A 20,016-nucleotide genomic window follows, 5' to 3' on the forward strand; every position below is an offset into this window, starting at 1 on the left:
CCCTCCCCAGTGCAAGCCGACATGTGCTTCCAGCTACCCCTGGACCTGACTCTGCGCCTCCCTCTGTGGTCCAGGTGGGCTCTCCCCAGCCCAGGTGCGAGGGGTGCCTGGGTGCCAACCCCACTCCTTCTCTGCCTCCTGCCAGATGTCTCTGAAGAGTCAGGACTCGCCCAATGGCACAGGATCTCCAGTGGATGGCTCTCAGTCACATCAGACTGGATGTGTCCAAAATGTCCCCATATCCTTTCACCTGCCTCACAAACCCCTTCCTCCACGGTCATCCTCTCCAGTACATGACACCACCACCTACAACAATGCGCGCTAGATTTGCTTGTTCGTTCCGGCTCTCCCCCTGTCCCCCGCATATCGTCCACTGAGTCCCATCACTTCTACACCCAGGACACACCTTTCAGGCCCCTCTGCTACCACGCTAGCCCAGGCCACACTGCCTGGCTGCTCGGGCTCCTGTCTGGCCTCCTGTGTTTCCCACCTTTACCTCCCTGTGATCCACTCAGGATATAGACATCAGCATGGTCTTCAAACACACCTGCCATTAGTTGTCACGAGTACACCTACTGATGGAAGATGTCAGCGATGGAGAAACCTGACGTGAAGTGCACAACTCTATTTACTAGCATCACAATTTCTCCGTAAACCTAAAGCTGTTCTAAGAAGACATCTTAATCCACGTGCACACACAAAGATAGGATCACGTCCCTCCTCTGGCTCAGACTCCACAGTGTCTTTCCATTTTGCTTAGAGTCGAGTCTGAAATCCTTAACACAGCCTTGAAGGCCCAGCCCTGCCAGGCCTTTGCCTTCCCCCTGGCTCTCCTGAGACCACTGCCCCCTCCCCAGACCCACGGGTCCAGCATCCAGACCTCCGACACACGTAACTCTTCCTAGACTGGAGGCCTTTGAACACTGGGACGCACCTTCTTCCCTTGACACGTAACTGCATTTACTTGTCCTTGGGTGGCCAAGGCTCTAAGTGGGGTCTGTTCCAAAGTGGGTTCTCTAAAGCATTTATTGACGTTTGCAATTACACATGTATATTTGTGATGCTCTGTTTACTGTGTCCCCACCCGATTTTGAGCTCCAAGAGGGCAGAGAGTAAACACGTGTGTTGTATATAATCCTTAGAAGAGACTCCTGTGTGCTCACCGCACCCTGTTTCCTTTTCATTCTGGACATTCAGCCTGGCTTCATCTCCAAGCTCTGCTCTGAAATTAGGTGCGACCCATGTTTCATTCTATACAATGGAATATGGGTAAAAATGAAGTAAACACGTCCACATCTGGCCGGTGAAAACCTTCTTTATGAGACTCCATGCTCTCTTTCTCCATCTACATGGCTGGAAATAAAGGACCCAGGATCTCAAATCACAAGGTGGAAGAGGCCAGGATCCCTGAGTCACCATGTGGAATGAGCCACCCAGGAAAGCCACCCAGTCCAGAAACATCTGTTTTGGTCTGGGTTATCAGGTTAAGTCACTGACACTTACAGGATTTTTTGCTACAGCAGTCAGGCTCCCTTGACAAAATCACCCCTGTACTGCTAGCAAAATGCCTGACATACACTAAGCGCTCAAAATGATTTATTAAATGACCAAATGGCACCCAATATCCCCAGACAAGTCCTATTCCCGTGGAAGTAGCCACTTTCCAGTTGTTTGCCCTCTACCTTAGCCAAGCCATTCCTGGCTGGGTCTGGAGACGTAACATTGAATGAACAAGAGTACAGAAGAGGTGAGGCTATCTCTAACCCTACATCATATGTTGCATTTCTTTGTTTTAAATCCCACAGTCCTGATGCCCTTTGATAATCACTGTTTTCTAAGTGTTAGAAAGTGTATGTTGGGGGTAGCTGGATATTATGATCAAACAGTACAAGAGACAAAAAAAATCCACCATTTATATTCCTCACCAACAATACACTTATTTCCTATTTGAACGTATGTTCAAAATGTGACACCACTCTCTTTTTCCTTCACCACTTTATTCTGCCTCTTTCTTAGCTGTCACATTACCAGCATGTTATCAAGCACTCTTAGAGGGCAAGTTGGAATCTTGGAATGTTTATTTTCTCTTTCAGGCACGTAGAAACCTTATGAGTAATAAACTGCCAATGTGGCGTATTCCCAAACCCGGGACAACTCCTATCGGCCTGGAATTGTGAGGTAAACGCATTTATTCATGACAAGGGCGAATTTAGGGGGACTCTAACCGCCACATGGTAGCAATGACCAGAAGTAGAATAAGTGGAATAATTCTGTGTCTATACGTGCTTTTTAGGGCCAGATTTAACATTTCAACATGAAGATATTATATTCACTTTTAGGAACTTTTTCTTCCTAAAGCAAACTTCCTTTTGTTCCTTAAGGTCTTTGTATACAGCATTCCATCAATAGAAGAAGAACTAATGATTGTCTTACATTCATAGGTCTCTAAATTCCATAGACCAAAAAATAGACATTTCTCTTTAAGAAGCACCAGACCTGATTTTGAAGATACTAGAACTTGCTTGGGAAGCTGTTATGCAGTGATTTTCACCTACCCAAAGGGGTGAATGGGGGCTCTTTCTCCTAATTTCCCTCAAGGCACTGGAAGTTGTAAAGCCACTCATCCTTAGGAGGATGCTTTCCTGATTTGCACAAAAGCCCAGTGCCAGCTAGCAGCAAATCTATTTCTTGGGCTGAAATGTGATAACACATGGTATTCTGGTTTACTTGATCTTTAGGGCATTTTAAGCTTTATTTCAGAGAGAATAGTGACTTAAAACCAGTCGAACAGTCGCAGGCAATGAGGCCCTTACCATAATGGGTGGCATACCTTTAGCTACTGGCTCCACTGTGATGATTTCACTGCTGTTGCCTCTCCCGGCTGAGGTCACGGCCACCACCCAGACGCTGTACTGCCGATTCCGACTCAGGTTAGGAATTCTGTAGGAAAATGAGTCAGGAGAGGCTTCAAACTCGCTGATCACCTGTGAGAGGAGACATAAATGTTCCCACATTCAAGGAGGCCAATGGCACAAATGGATCTCCTAAAGGAATGCTTATTAACACATTATCTGTTATAAGAAACAAAAGCCACCTCTCATCCCTCTCTAAAAGGCTGGATCTGCAATATCTACATAGTCTGAATTTGTCTATGCAGCAGCTATGACAGCCACCAATGAGTAATTTAACCCTTTACATTATGGGTCACGGCACGGCTGTTTTGTGCTGGGGTGGAATAACAAGAACCAGATGGACCATTCTACCTGAGACAACCAAAGAACACACAAAATATAGGAAACAACCTTAAAGGCATTGCACATCAGGTAATGAAGGAGAGTGATCATCTCCCTGAAATATGGGAAATAAATGAGGTGAGGCCAACAGTTTCAGGGTTGCTACATTTTTGTGAGAGTTGCCAGGCCATGGCACAGAGAAGGGAACCCAGGAAGAGTCCAGCAGCCTCCCTGAGTCAAGGAGACAGAGCTGAGAGCCTGGAAGGGGGCTGGAGTCCCCAAGACAGAGCACCGGGAAGACAGCTACATGGAGAATCTGAAGAGAGTCCCACTGGGTCTTCAGCTGAGCAGATGTGTGCATGAGGAGAAACTATCTGAGGCCAGGGAAAGAACCACCTGAAAGGATTGGACGTCCCGGTGCTCAGCTTTCACGCAGGGCTGGGAATAGTGCCTGCTCCCACCAGCCAGACTGGAAGCGCTCGAGATCCATGGAACCATTGGACATAGTGCCTAAGGGTCTTACCTTGGTGGTGGGGAATAATTAGCCCTAGACTGAACACCATACTGGTATCGCCTAACAAATATTAAACGCAAGATTCATAAAGATCAAACTGTCATCAAGGAACTGAACTGCATCTAAGAATAAAAGTCAAAATTTTTACAGGAATAAAAATATCCAGTACCCTGTAAGGTAAAGGTCACAATGTTTGGCATTCAATAAAAATTTTCTAGATATGAATAACCCAACTATCTAGCAACTTGTGAACAGATAAAATGTTTTGCATCCAAACAATGGAGGATTATTCAGCAATAGAAAAAATGAAGTACCAATACATGCTTAACTTGGATGGGTCTTGAAAACATTATACTAAGTGAAAGAAGCCAATCACAAGAAACTATACACTTATGGTTACCTTGTATGAAATGTCCAGAATAGGCAAATCCCCAGAGACAGAAAGTAGATTAGTGGTTGCCAGGGGCAGGGTGGGAGAGAGGAGGACCGGGGATAGATTGCTATTGGGTATGGGTTTTTCTGGGGGGGATTATGAATGTTCTAAAATTAGATAATGATGGGGATCGTGCAACTCTCTGAATATTCTAAAAGCCACTGAATTGTATACTCTCAAAGCATGAATTTCATGGTATGTGAATTATAACTCATAAAAGCTATTATAATGGATGGAGCTAGAGATTATCATACTAAGTGAAGTAAGTCAGAAAGAGAAAGACAAATACCATATGATTGATATCATATGTGGAATCTAAAAATAGGACACATGTGAACTTATCTATGAAACAGACTCACAGACATAGAGAACAGATTTGGTGGTTGCCAAGGGAGAGGGGCGTGAGGGAGGGATGGATTGGGAGTTGGGGATTAGCAGATGCAAACTAGTATATATAGAACGGATAAACAAAAAGGGAACTATATTCAATATCCTGTGATAAACCATAATGGAAAAGAATATGAAAAATAATATATATATGTATAACTGAATCACTTTGCTGTACAGCAGAAATTAACATCTATTTTAACATCTTTATTGGAGTATAATTGCTTTACACAGTTGTGTTAGTTCCTGTTGTATAACAAAATGAATCAGCTATACGTATACATATATCCCCATATCCCCTCCCTCTTGCGTCTCCCTCCCACCCTCCCTGTCCCGCCCCTCTAGGTGGACACAAAGCACCGAGCTGATCTCCCTGTGCTATGTGGCTGCTTCCCACTAGCTATCTCTTTTACATTTGGTAGTGTATGTATGTCCATGCCACTCTCTCACTTTGTCCCAGCTTACCCTTCCCCCCCTTCCCCCCATCCCCGTGTCCTCAAGTCCATTCTCTATGTCTGTGTCTTTATTCCTCCCTGCCCCTAGGTTCTTCAGAACCTTTTTTGTTTTTAGATTCCATATATATGTTAGCATATGGTATTTGTTTTTCTCTTTCTGACTTACTTCACTCTGTACTACCATATGACCCAGCAAACACAACACTTTAAATCAACTATACTTCAATAAAATAAATTTTTTAAAAGCTGCTATAAAAAATTCCACAAGGATGATTATAATTTTTGTGAATTTCTGTTTGAATAATCATAATAATAATAATAATAAATCCCACAAGGACTCAGAGGCAAAAAAAAAAAAAAAAATCCAGAAATGCAAAGAAACAAATAAGAAAAAAGGACTCGTGAAAAAAATAAAATTTAATCAATCAAAATTGACCCATAGAGCTTCCCTGGTGGCCCAGTGGTTGAGAGTCCGCCTGCCGATGCAGGGGACGTGGGTTCGTGCCCTGGTCCAGGAAGATCCCACATGCTGTGGAGTGGTTGGGCCCGTGAGCCATGGCTGCTGAGCCTGCACGTCTGGAGCCTGTGCTCCACAATGGGAGAGGCCACAACAGTGAGAGGCCCACGTACCACCAAAAAAAAAAAAAAATTGACCCATAATTGACACAGATATTAGATTTAGCAGACGAGGGCATTAAAACTGTTATTATAATTGTATTATAACCAGATATTAAAAAATCTAAATAGATACATGAATGATATAAAAAGACCCAAGTCAAACTTGAGATGAAATTACAATATGTGAGATGAAAAATACACTGGATTAGATTATTAGCAGATGAGATCTTGCAGGAAAAAAAAAAGGTTAGTGAACTTGAAGATATATTAATAGGTGGAACACAGAGATAAAAGAGAATACAAAATTTAACACAGCATTCGTGAGCTATGGAACAACATCAAGCAGCTTAACATACGTGTAATTGGAATCACTAAAAGAGGCAGGATAGAAAAAACATTTGAAGAAATAGTGGCTGAAAATTTTCCAAATTTGATGAAAACTATAAACCCAGAAAACCAAAAATCTCAATAAAACCCAGCCACAAAAATATGAAGAAAACCACACCAAAGCACATCATAATCAAATTGCTCAAAACCAGTGATAGGGAGAAAATCTTAAAAGTAGCCAGAGAAAAGACATATTATATATGCAGGCACAAAAATAAAGATGTCACAGACTTCTTGTCAAAAACAATCCAAGTGCTATAGTCTGAATGTCCCCCCTAAATTCATATACTGAAACCACACTCCCAAGGTGTGGCTTTTGGGAGGTGAAGGGCACCCATGGGATCAGCGCCCTTATAAAAGAGGCCTAAGAGACCTCCCTTGCCCCCTTCTGCCATGTAAGGATACAATGAGGAATCTGCAACCGGGAAGAGGGCTCTTACCTACCATGATGGTACCATAATCTCAGATTTCTAGCCTTCAGAACTGTGAGAAATAAGCCTCTGTTGCTTAAAAGCACCCAGTCTATGGCATTTTTGTCATAACAGCCCACGCTGACTAAGACACAAAGTAGGAAGACAGTGGAACAACAGTGTCAAAGTTTTGAAAGAAAAAAGTCAACCTAGAATTCTATATTCAACAAACATATTTTAAAATGAAAGAGATTAAAAGACTTTTTCAAATATAGAAAAAACTGAAAGAATTAATCATCGGCAGAGCCACACTACAAGAAATGTTAAAGAAAGTTCTTCAGGCAGAAGAAAAATGATACCAGGTAGAAATATAAGCTTACACAAAGGAATGTAACATACCAGAAATGGTAACAATGTAAATAAATACATATGATCTTTTATTATTTACATCTCATTAAAAGATAATTCATAATTAAAAGATAATAAAAATGTAGTGTGGGGTCCATAAAATATATAAAAGTAAAATGTATAAAAACAATCGCACAAATGTTAGGAAGGGAAAAAAAAATGGAAGCGTGGTATTGTAAGGCTCTCAAACTGTACGTGAAGTACATAATATCACTTGAATGTAGAATGAAAAGGCATTAATCCCAAAGAAACCACTAAAGTTACAAAATAAGAGTAAAATAAAACTAATGAGACAACAGAAAATAAAATAGAATTATAAAAAATATTCAGTTGATCCAAAGAAGTCTAAAAAGGAGTAAGGAGGAAACAAATAGGACAATAAAAAAGTAGCAAGATTATAGATTTAAACCTACGTCGATATACCTATAATTATTTTAAGTGTAAATGATCTAAAATCCTAATTAAAAGCAGAGATTTTGAGACTGGATATAAAAGTAATACCTAACTATATGCTGCCAACAAAAAATGCTTTTCAAATATAAAAATACAAGTAGGTCAAAAATAAAAGGACAGAAAATCTATCCCAGGCTAACACCAATCAAAAGAAAGTTGCAATGGCTATATTAGTATCAGACAAAGTAGATTTATGGGCAGAGAATATTACCACTGATGAAGAAAGTAATTTTATAATGATAAAGGAATCAATTCATCAAGAGGACACAACAATCCTAAACATCTATGAACTTAATAACAAAATAGCAGTCAAGGCAGACAAACATAGAAATTAGTACTGAGAAACGGGGTGCTGCTGTAATAAATACCTAAAAATGTGGAAGTGGCTTTGAAATGGGTAGAGGCTGGAGGAGTTTTGAGGCTGGTGATAGAACAAGCTGAGATTGCCATGAGGTGTTCACCAAAGGTGATTCTGGTGAGAGCTCAGAAAGAAAAGAGGAGAGCTGAGGGAAAAGTCTCAGTCTTCTTAGAGAATACGCAAATAATAATGAGCAGAATGCTGGTAGAAATGCGGATGGTAAAGGCCATTTTAGTGAGGTCTCAGGTGGAAATCAGGAACATGTTATTGGACAACGGAGAAAAGGCAATCCTTGTTACAAAGTGGCAAAGAACCTGGCTGAATTGTGGTCATGTTCTAGTATTTTGTGGAAGGTAGAACCTGCAAGTGATGAAATTGGATGTTTAGCAGAGGAGATTTCTTAACAAAGTGTTGGTTCCTACTGACAGTGGTAGTAAAGTTGAGAAGAGAGACATAAATTGAAGAAGGAATTGGTAGCCCAAAAGGAACTAGAACTTAAAGATCTGGAAAATTCTCAGCCTATCTATATTGTAGGGAAACTGAAGTCCAGAGTAAGTGACTCACTGAGGTCACTGTGCCAGACAAGGGTGAGCAGAGACTCAAGCTCAGGGCTTCTGATTCAAGTCCAATGCTGCTTCCTCACACCCCATGCTGCCAATTGCAAGCAATCAAACACGTGAAGAGCTTACTTTTACCCTTGTGAGCTGTAAAGTAAACTTTATGTAGGTCACGAGGCTGCATAAGCTGCAGCCCCAGCTCTGCAATTAAACAGGGGACACAAGTGTTAATATACCTCCTAATTGTCATAAAACCTATGCTCTCTCAACAAAAAAATAATGTCAGAGAATTTCCCATTGTCAACTATTTAACATACAGATACCTAGGGCAGATGATTAAAGGGAGACTATGGGACTCTTGCACAGAGTGCTCAGATGTGCATACGTGCTAGGGTGCATCTGTGCATCTGTACTCCACTTGCCCCACTTTAGCCACCCAACCCCCATCCCCTTAGGCATACCAGCCTGACTCCGTGATAGAAAATCATGGGGAACATTAATTCCTCTAGAAGTTCAGAGGGAATTTGACTTGTTTCCTGGAAAACCAAGAAGACAATCCCAAGACTATGTGTACTTGTGTTCTGTAATGTTCGAAGGCAATGTTGTTGCCAAATTAATTTTACAAAGCTTATGATGTGCAAATTATAACAATTGCGCTTACTGAACATTCAGTTTCAACAGAGCTTTAAAATATATTTACAAAATTTTCCATGAAGAGTGCAGAGTCCTTAGTTAAAGCTCAATCACTATCCTGTCTATGAGCTACAATTGGCCCTTATTTAGTTAGGTTTTACCTGAAACATACCTGAAAATTACCTGAGCATAGCTAAAATCAATGATAAAACTATGATTTCTTATGCAACGATATCTGTTTCACCATTTACAGAGAAGACTAACCAAAAGTTGAAGTAAAAGAGGTTTATTTATAAAAACTTCCCCCAGTTGGAATGACCTTTCTCTAAGGATTAGGATAGAAAATTAGAGTCAAGCTATTCAGGGGTTCCTACTGGTTATTTGGGAAAATTGGTTGCACTGGTGCTGCCACTATGCTCCCCTGATGACTGCCATAAAATTGGGCACCAGTTTTTTGGTCTCAGTAGCAGGGCAAGCAGAAAATTGACTGAACAATTTAAATAATTGAAGAGTTGATTCGTTTTCTTTGTTATATATGTAACTGGATATTAAATGTGACTTTTCCTGTTATCATGAAGTTTTAGCAGTGTCCTTAAGAGGTGAGAATAGTCCCAAAGATGCCAGTACTTTCTTTCCTTACAAAAATGTGAGACCACCTATGCAGGGATTTCTGATTCTAATGTTCTGACCGTCACTTATCTCTGGGTCCCGTAAGAAGCTGAGTCAAGAATAGGAGATTTTTGTTGAGAGATGTCTGTGTACATTCCCACCTATGGGCGGTAGGGGCCTTTGAACTCACCGTGGAGATAGGTGAGTCACATGTGAGAAGGTTAAAGGCTAGCCCTGCTCACAAAAGGAGAGAAGGCTGTGCTAGGACTAGCTGTCACTTGCAGGTGCTTGGTTAAGGATGCTCACACGTGGACGCTGTGAGGGAGAGCAAGGCTAGCTGTCTCCAGAGGGATGCCCGCAGGTATGAGATGTCTCCAATAGAGGGGGGTACTGAAAATTATATAATATTTGTTTTAAACAGCATTACTTATCCATAGATGGTGCAAAATTCAACCATTGCTAACAAGTTCAAGAGGTGGCAACAGGTAAGAGAAAAAGAGTTAATGGGGAAAATGTTAATCAGAAACCCATTCAGGGTAGTGAAGCAAATCTATTTGTTTAAACCCTTCTCAATGCTCAGCCAAACATGTTTGTTCTGGGAAAGAGGGAGGATGAGTATTACTTCCTTATGGGACATTTTCCTTAAAATTTTATATGATGTATAATAGCATTGATTATATTTACATTTCCTTAATTTTCTTCTTATTGGATACCAGATTTTCCAACACAAGGATTGAATCATGTTTAAACTGACTTGCCAATTTCTACCTGCATTCCATTGTATGATATTACCTCCCAAATACTGGGAATGCTCAGTGAGAGGGATTGATTTTACTTCTGGATTTTTCCTGATACTTCAGCTAGGCTGATCCTTCAAAGACTTTGAAGCATTAAATGAGCATGGAGGGATAGAATGGAAAATAGAATAGAAAATAACAAAGCAGAGCTACACTCTAAGGGCAACAAGATAGGAAATGGTAGCATAAAGAAACACAAACTCCCAGTGTAGTTTCTCAGGGATGAATGAATCAAATTTGTCAAAAGGAGAAATTTATGGGGAGGGGGAGAAAGACACTTTTCTCTATATTTAAATATCTAAATATTTAATTTTTTTCTAGTAGATCTTTAACTCTCTAGTCTCATCATTTTCAGAGTCAGGATAGAGATATTAGCCATTCCAGAAGATTTTATTATTCCTACAATATGAATTAACCTTGAATGGATTACTATAGTTGGGCTAAACCTTTGTTTTAAGGGAAGGCTTGTGTTACTTCATGACCTGTGGGAATACAAAACCAAGCAACATGAAGAAAGCTCTGATGCCAGGTATATGACTTGTGTATGCTTGGTTCTTGATGGGAAATTCTGCCCCATAGCTCATTTCTAATTCTGGTCAGTGCCAGCATGATGGAGCAGACAGGGCATTTGTGGATTGGGGTGGCCAATGTTCTGCGCCCATCATAAATTCCTGTTAGCCATTTGAGAAAAGGTTGTTCTTTCTCATCTAAAAAGTATTTAAACATGCTGATTCTATCAGAATCCAGAGTTAACTGACATTGATTATTAATTAATCACTCTCAGTTGCAATTCTCCAAGTGGCAGCCGAGTTATGTATTTCTTGGTCCATCAGAGATTGTTGAATAAGAAGAACAGGGTTCTCTTTAGCTGGTGTCACGGAACAGGGACAGTCCATAGTTTTCTTGAGGGAAGACTTCGGTATTCTTTCAAGACACACACTTAAATTATAAAATGTGTAAGTAGTTTATCTATTGAGCTAAATATCGTACTTCAAATCAAATGTTCGTGGGTGTTTGCTCTGGGAGGTAGTTGGGGTATTATGCCAACACCATTGCACTGGAAGTGTGCAGGCTGATGTGATTAGAAATATGTGTACGATGAGGCTTGACAACAGGTACAGGACATCTGGGGCCAGTCATACAAGCTCGCTGGACTACAGATCTTTCCTTTGGGCTGTGCAGATGCTCTTAATACAATGCCTAGTAATAATAAAAGCTCATAAATTGTTGCTGAGTTTGAATTCATAGACATTTATTGAATTCAATTCCATTGTATAGATTATAAGGTAAGTTTGCTCGTCAAGGAAGGAGCTATAACCATGGTTTGGCAAATGGAGGAAAAATTAAAATAAGGCAACTGACAGATTCCTACTAAAATCTAGAAATAAAATCATTTGAATTCCCTTCCTAAAACTATCCCTGTCATAGCCAAGGACATGAATTCACATTTGTAAAATGCCTAGGAAAATAAATGGGAACTTCATGCATTTGTTTTAAAAAAAATTTATAGCAAGTTTTTACAAGGCTTCTGACATGCTTGCCTCCCTAAAATTGTACCCAGAGTGGAAAATACAGCTAACAATATTCACCTTTCGACACTCAAGCCAGAGAGCTCACATTTCCAGTGTTCTGCCTTCCTGTGTTATGGCTTTAGGTCTGGGGGGTGGAGTCATGCATTTCTGAGGAACTCAGTAGTATCCTCCTCAAAATGATGTGAAGGTTGCTTAGGTTAGTCTTATCCTAGTGCTTTAATATCACCCCATGAAAAGGCGAGGAACAGCATCTTCCAGTCCTACTTTCACTCCAGAATTATTCTTGTCTTGGGATGCTGGTGTATTGTTTTTCCTTTCATGTCTAAGATACTTTTTAACCAGTAAATAAGATAAAATTAGCCACAATGAGCTACTTTAAATGCTCTTTAGTAATTTCTATAAAACTGGATGTTTACCCAATAGTGGCTGAATCCATTTTCAAATCTCTTACACTATTTAGCTGAACAGATGAACTTGTAAAGCCTTCTTTAATCCCCTCAATCAGGTGTTATATTTTCCCTTTGTTTATATGTCCCTTAGGGTCCTTATCATTATTGCCCTTTGGATTAGTCTCCATGTAATAGTTTTTTTCTCATTTCTTTTCTGTGGTTGATTTCTAGTTACATGCCGGTGTGGTCAGAAAAGATGTTTGAAATAATTCCCATACTCTTAAATATGTTGAGGCTTGCTTTGTGTCCTAGTATGGGGTCAATCCTAGAGTGCCCTTTGGATTATAATCTTGTATGTTCTTACCATCACTCCCCCATGGATGCTTCAAGCTCTCTGAGTGGGCCTTGCCTCACCCTCCGCCCTCCACTTATCCCCCAGGGATCTAGGCTAGAACGTTGCATGGTTGGGACCCACTAACCACTCTTTGGAATGGACTGAGAAATGTCTGTTGTCTTAGTGACTTTAATAATGACCTATAATTTATTTGACCACAACAGAAAAATACGTGTAGAGGATGACTATGGAGTCACAGGCTGCTCAGATCAAATTATTCAGCATTTCTGATGGATATAAACAGAATTCCACTTTAAAAAATTTCAAGTAAGTTTTTAATGAAACACTAATTCTATCAAAGAAATATGGTACTTGAAAAAGTTTTAACATCTAATTATTAACATCCTATTTAAAAAAAATTGAATGCTATGATTTCAGAGATAGAATGTTCACAGCAGTGATTAAAAAAACCTCCAAAGCAGAATAAACAAAATGATAGCTCTTTTAATTATAGGGCAATGACTCTTTCAGAGCATATAAAATCTTTCTGTTTAGTGGCAGAGAAATAGCCTCAGTTACATGAAGAATAAACAGTTAGCTGGATCAATTTAAGATTTATCTCTTTTAAGATTTCTATGTATAATACATTTTGATCTGATTTCCATTTTATTTCATTATTTTCATCTCTAGAAGAAGATAATACAGCACAAAGATCTTCCTAATGAAATAGACTAAGATAGCCAGCTCTCATAGAAATAATAGCATATTAAAGCTACTTGTTTTATCTTAGTCAATTTTGGTGGTTTCCTCTGTACTTTACCAAGATCACTCTATTGGCTATTATATAAATGGCTACGGGCTACTTTTAAGAAAGACTTCCAAATATAAAATATTTTAATTTGGGTCTCCCAAATATAAAAATTATTGTTATAATGTTCTGCAAGTGAATTAAAGTTGATATGCAGAAAAGGCATGAAAGAAACTAGTTTCTCCATGCTATTGTTTAGAATCAGGGCATTGTCCCAATAGACAGACTGACATTACAGGATGCTTATATTTCCCACTCTCTTTCAAACAAAATCACCTCCATTTAGTACAGTTTTGTTTTATCCTTTCCCTGTTGTCATACCATCTGCCATACAAATGATCTCTCTGTAAAAAGGCTTTATTAATTTAACTTGATTTCTATCAGCTATTCAACAAATTTTGCACAAAAGAACTGGTTTAGCATTACATAACTTCTCACAATATAAGAAAGAAATTGTGAGAAAGGCTGTTTTAGGTAATAAATGTAATAGAGGTATAATATATAGTTTTGGGGAAAAAATAGCCATTCTTAATTCTTAATTGAAAACGATCTGAAGCCATTTATTTCCTTAAATAGTACCCCATGTCTGTATCAGACCAAGTCAAAAAGATGATATGTTTTCAAAGCTGGAATCTTCCAAAAACTCCAAAAGCTAGTTGATCAAAAGGGCATTTTCAGGCTTCCCTGGTGGCGCAGTGGTTGAGAGTCCGCCTGCCAATGCAGGCGACATGGGTTCGTGCCCCGGTTCGGGAGGATCCCACATGCCGCGGAGCGGCTAGGCCCGTGAGCCATGGCTGCTGAGCCTGCGCGTCCAGAGCCTGTGCTCCACAACGGGAGAGGCCACAACAGTGAGAGACCCGCGTATTGCAAAAAAAAAAAAAAAAAAAAAAAAAAAAATGGCATTTTCATCTGTGGCTACTTTGGAAGCAGTGGAGAAGTTTACACCGCTGTCTAGTCGGAATGAATGGCAGTTCAAAGCCAGAATGTGTATTGGCAATTTATCTGCAAAATTGGGCAGGCAATCTTGTGAGACTGGGCTTGAAGAGTGATTTTTAGGGCTTGTTTCTGTACAGAAATTCCATTTGAATAAATGATTCTGCTTCCCTTTGTTCAATAAAGTCCAAAATCGGGCTCAGGATTTTAAAGGCCAAGCTTTCTCCCAACCTTAGCATAGGGGTCACCTGCATTTTGACCTATTATAGCAACTGGACAGCTTCACTTTATGCCCAATGATACTGAAGCACCACAGATGATGATTTAAAAAAAATTAAAATATGGACTTAACAGAAATATTGAGCAGTTATTGGCTGGTTCATTGAGGATAAATAAAGAACTAGATTATTGTTCTTCATCTTTTTAAAGAACTAGATTATAAAAGATAGCATGTACTTCCCCTCACTCCCCCAAAGAGTTGGAGTCTACTAAATATATGTAAATTGCAGCACAAAAAATTTAAAGCAGATTTAGAACATATTTCATCAGAACTGGCCATGAAATACTGAGATATTTCTAAGGAAGCTCAAGAATATATTGATACTTCCCCAGAAATTTTATAAAACCAGAGTTGGTTTTCATATGCTTAGCTGTAGGTCTGTCTCAAGGAAACTTTTCTAGTTTTCTCCCAGTCATATGATAAGATGCTGAGTGCTAGAGTAGAGCTCAGTTAATCTCAAGAGCATAGAGAGCCTAATGCATGCCTGTCACACAGAGGTGCCCAAAAAAGATCTGCTGACATGTGATTAATTGCGTATATGTATGTGAAACATGACTGTGTATTCTTTGGATGACTTTTGGCAACTCCATAATTTACAGCTTTGCCATTACAGAATAAAGAGGTCCAGCAATAAGTCATTTAGCTGGAACTGTGGCAGAATGATTTCCATGTCAGTGATTCAAAAGCACAGGCATTTTATCTAAATCCTTAGGGGATGGAAAGCATCCCAACGTATATAACACACTTTTCCTGCCTTATTAAGTAGAAACTTCATTATACAGTTTAACCTCTATTGGTTGACTCACAGCCATCATCCATAAAATTTAATTCAACATAGCATTTGCTGAACATCTACTATGTCACCATAATACCGGGGTTTCCAAAGGTATAATAGTAACTAACTGTGGTTCCTGTACTTAAGACTGCGGGGGCTCAGCTATGCCCCCCTCCAACAGTGATGCAAGAGATTATGGTTACGTCAAAGAGAGGTTAAAAATCAGTGCTGGGGATGCTGAGGCGAGATGGGGCCAGCTTCCCCGGGGAAGGCAGTAGGCTGTTAGGGTGAAGAGCCTGGTTCCTGAGCTCAGACCCCTGTGGGCTACAGACCCTGTCTTTACCTTGCTAAGCTGCATGGCCCTGGGCAGGCTGCACAGTCTCCATGTCAGCACCAGTACAGAGAAGAGAATAAAAACAACCCCTCTTGCATAAGGTAATCATCAGAATTAACTGTTGAAAGCAGTATTTTTAAAAATGTGGTCCATAGAAGCAATTTAGTGGGCCTGGAAATCATTTAAAAAATAAAAGAAGAGAAAAAAATCCAATATAACAGAAAATATCAGAGTGCATCATGTGTAGTAAATGAAGTTTTGTTTACAAGGCTTTTGCTGTGTGTGTGTACTGGAGTGTGATCATAAAATATATTTCCGATTGTGAGTCATGAAAAAACAAGTTTGGAAACTATAAGCATAAAGCATTTAACACATAGCAGCTAGAATATAGCAAGTGCTCAACAATGTTAGAATAAATAAGTTGAGCCTTAAGAATAAACATTATTACATGGGAGGATGAGAGGGAAAAGACAAGGAGGAGGAGGACGTAATACACACACACAATACACACACACATGCACACACACACAGGAGACACAGTGTGGCTTAGATTTTGGATGGAGGAAGGTTAGTAGAATAGGAGACTGAACAGCCATTGGAGCTGGGTTATGGAAAGCTGCACAGGTCATCTTGAGAATTCTGAACGTTTTTTAGGTAAAAAGGGAGAAGTTATCCAAGAAATTTGCACAAGGGCATGACATGATTGGACAAAGAATTTGGAAGAATAATTATGACAGTGATGCAGACAGTGGAAGGGAATGGATATGGGTAGTGGAAAGGCTTCTGCCCTAGTTTGGTTTCCCAAGCAAGGACTTGAACCAAGGCAACGGTGGTGGGAGTGAAAGGAAGGGAGAGGATTAGAAAGATGTTGTGGAGAAAGACTCTTCATGACACAATGTCACTCTGCAGGTGCTATTTCCCTTGGTCATAAAACCCTCTCATCAGGTACAATTCTTCCCCTCCTGCAAGCCAGGGCTGTATATATGTCCTAAGTAACAGTCTCTGACCTGATTATTTGAGTAACACCCTCCTACCTGACTCCTGTGTCATCCAGTGCTGTCCATGCCACTGTTGTGTCATTTGCCACGCCACACAGAGCAGTGACCATCTCTAGTATTTTCTGCCCTCCCTAGAACTAGGAACTTCTCAAAGAAAGACACTCTATCCTTTGTCATTGCAGTCCCATGGTTATATTAGAGTTGTTCTCCAAACATTCTGGTTTGCCTGTTTTCTCGGTATGTGTTCAGATTGTATTCCTGGTTCCCTTGTGGTTGAGTGAGGCTATGTGATGGAGTCTAGCCATTGATTTGTGCTGGAGCATTTAATGCCTATGTCAGACTCTCCAGAGATTTCTTTCCCTCTGCCATAAAACCCATATGGGTCCTTCCTGGAGTGAAGATAACATGGATCAGAGCTACCACCAACTTACAATGAACATGAATGTGAAAGAAAAATAAAGCTGTTATTGGTGGAAATTACTGATATTTTTAGGCATGCTTGTTACACAGCATAACTCAGCTTCTCCTGACTAATACACCTCCAACTCTGGCTCAGCCCTTGGCACAGGGTAGCCCTCTACAGAGATTTGCTGGGTAAATGAAGAAATGATTTGGAAACAAATCAGATAATGAGTGGAAAGGGAGAACAAGAGTCAAAGTTAATCTAACGCTTAGCTTTGTCTAAGGTAATCATTAGCTTAGTCAAAGGTAATAATTAGCTTAGTTGAGAAACAGGAACAGAAGAGGGGGGCCAGAATGAATTTGGTTCTGGACATGTTGGATGTGGTGGGGTCTCCAAGAAGACATGGATAGTAGGAAGTTGACAATATAGGACTGATTGGTTCTCTAAGATTGTCAGGGTTAGAGATAAACATTTTGAACCCCTTAACTTCAGATGATGGTTAAATTATGAGAATAGATTCAATTATTCAGGGAGATAGTAAAGAATATGAAAAGAAGGTAGAATATTGAAAAATGCCTACCTTTAAGGGTGGGGTGTTGAGGGAGAGGGAGAACAAAGGAGAAAGAATAAAAGGATAATGGAAGCTAAGAAAAACAAATTTAAAAACAAATAACTATATAATAGCTTGTGATGCTACAACTTAAAATAGGAAGAGCATTACTTCTTCCTAAGAGGCAATGGAATTTTATAACCAGGAGGCCCATGGTTACTTCTGAGAGAGGAAAAATCAATATAATGATGAGCATCATTATAAATTCAGGTGGTCACATTAGATACTACTTCCCTGATTCTGTTATTGCACCATTTTTTTGACTTGAGATTCCTGAATATTTGTGGTTCTCTAAAGCCACTCTGTCTTGTCCTCAGCCCCACTATAGCTTTAGGGAATGCAGTCTAGGGAGGGTTGGGAGGCAAACACACACCTGCTACCTTGGCTTGAATGTTGTCTGGACCTGGTAGAGGCTACTTTCTTTGCTTCCTAGAAGACTTGCTTAATTCTGAGTTGTGGGCTCCACTGTGGAGAGTTAGTTGCTATGAGTCTCATTTGCTCATTCAGCAGCATCTACTGAGCTCTACTTTGTGCAGGAACTGGCTAACATTATCTTCTGAAACTGGAATAACTGAGGTGGATCATAGCTCACTGATATAATTTTTTAGACCTTCTGATTTTTATTCTTCATTAATGAGAAGTTTGTGCTATCTAATTTCACATTTCTATGTCCACCAGCTTAGCCTTGCAGAACAGACAATTTCTACCTCCTAGTGCTTATGTAATATATAACATTTTTCACAGTCTGCTTTTAAGTAGGGAGGGTCGTTAGAGAGGAAATCCAGGTTAACTACTTTCTACCTGGGACCTTACAAGGCTAGCTCATTACTTTGGATTTCCATTGCTTCTCATAGTGTATGAATTGATCATCCAAACCATTATATACTAAAAGTAATAGCCATGGTTCCAAAAATTATATGATGAATTCCTTAATCAAACAGACTTGAGGTTTTGCTCTGACTGGGAAGGTTGATGTCTCTTTGCATTAGCTGGTCTCTCACAGTGAGATTAATGTTTACCAAGCACCACTTTTAGACAAGCAGCCTTGAGACAAATTTCCAGTTTCTTGTCTGGCAACATACAAAGTTTCATATGCTGACAACTTTTACTAAGCTGACCTGAGGGAACACCATGAAACAAATGCCTATAATCAGACAATGCATCGTACATATTAGAGAAAAGAGCCTGTGTCTTTTAACAAGGCACTTTCACAAGGAAGGGGCATGAATTAAGGATCTTGAGAGAAAATTTACATCAGCAAGGAGGTTAGCCGAGGGACTCTCATAAAGAAGATTAAATTACAGAGTATGCTGTGTCCTAATTTATCTTCCCATGTTCTACATTCGACTATGAAGTCATTTCAAAGGAAAAAAAATTCAGATACACGAGCAGGAAAAATACACAGAACTAGGACTGCCCTCTGGTGTTTCTTTCGATACATTGGCAGAAAAGTAAAAGACTCAGAAAATTTGATAGCATCGTTTTCTGACTTAAAATTAAATCGCAGACACTAGAGATGGGAAAAATTCCCCCTTTCCAGTAACTTATAGTTCCTTATTCATTCCACGGGAAAAAAACAGAATAGTAGATGGAATTTTTTAAGTCTTCACCTCTGAAGACACGTGTATTAGTTCTCTCTCATCTTTACTTGCAATGGTATTATTTTACTTTAAAAATAGGTATCATATGAGAAGTCTCTGTACCTCACACTCAATTTTGCTGTCAACCTAAAACTGCTCTAAAAAATAAAGTCTATTAAAAATAGGCCTCGTGGTCTTAAGTGATATTTGAAATAGATGAATAGCAATGTGGTTCTAGAGATGGAAGAAAACTGATTCTGGTTCACTTCATGTTATTGAGGACAGCTCTGGAGTTCTGGATCCTCTCTGCAAAGCTTAATAAGTGGTGCTTCCCGGGAGACCACAGGCACCTTGTGATAATCATATTTCTAGATTCACAATGTTTTTTTAATATGGTTAAAGACCGCACAGAAACACCTGCTAGTGGTTGTAAGGCATCAAGGAGGTGAGAAATTCAGTTATTTCCCACCTTTTCTGGTTAGTTTGATCTCGCTAAGGTATTTTTTGAAAGGCTCTGGTTGAGAAGGTCCTGGATAGTTCAATCCCATTATTCTATGCAGGGAGAGACTGGAAATCCCTTGGGAAATTATTTATATTCCATCCTACAGAGTGTTCGATGGATACTGTGTTTGGGATAGTAACTCTTCCTTTTTTATAGGACTTAATTCGTAGGCTGGGAGGATGGAGAGTAATATAGCACCCACGATCCACAAACGCGGGCTCGCTCCTCTAAGCCTCAGTCACTCAGGACTAATTACAAGTAAGCCAGGTTGGGGCTTTTAGTTTAG

The 20,016-nt window shown here is 39.7% G+C and overlaps 1 protein-coding gene across 1 annotated transcript in view; it reads right to left on the reverse strand.

Moving 5' to 3' along the window:
• LOC141278625 (cell adhesion molecule DSCAM) overlaps positions 1-20,016 on the reverse strand; it is a 106,836-nt gene that overhangs the window by 66,984 nt on the left and 19,836 nt on the right. The window contains exon 4 of the mRNA XM_073804524.1: positions 2,831-2,984. Coding sequence (XP_073660625.1) covers positions 2,831-2,984 — 154 coding nt within the window. The remainder of the gene's footprint in view (positions 1-2,830; positions 2,985-20,016) is intronic.

The sequence above is a fragment of the Tursiops truncatus genome, chromosome 4 (assembly GCF_011762595.2).
Source record: "Tursiops truncatus isolate mTurTru1 chromosome 4, mTurTru1.mat.Y, whole genome shotgun sequence".
Taxonomy (NCBI): Eukaryota; Metazoa; Chordata; class Mammalia; order Artiodactyla; family Delphinidae; genus Tursiops; species Tursiops truncatus.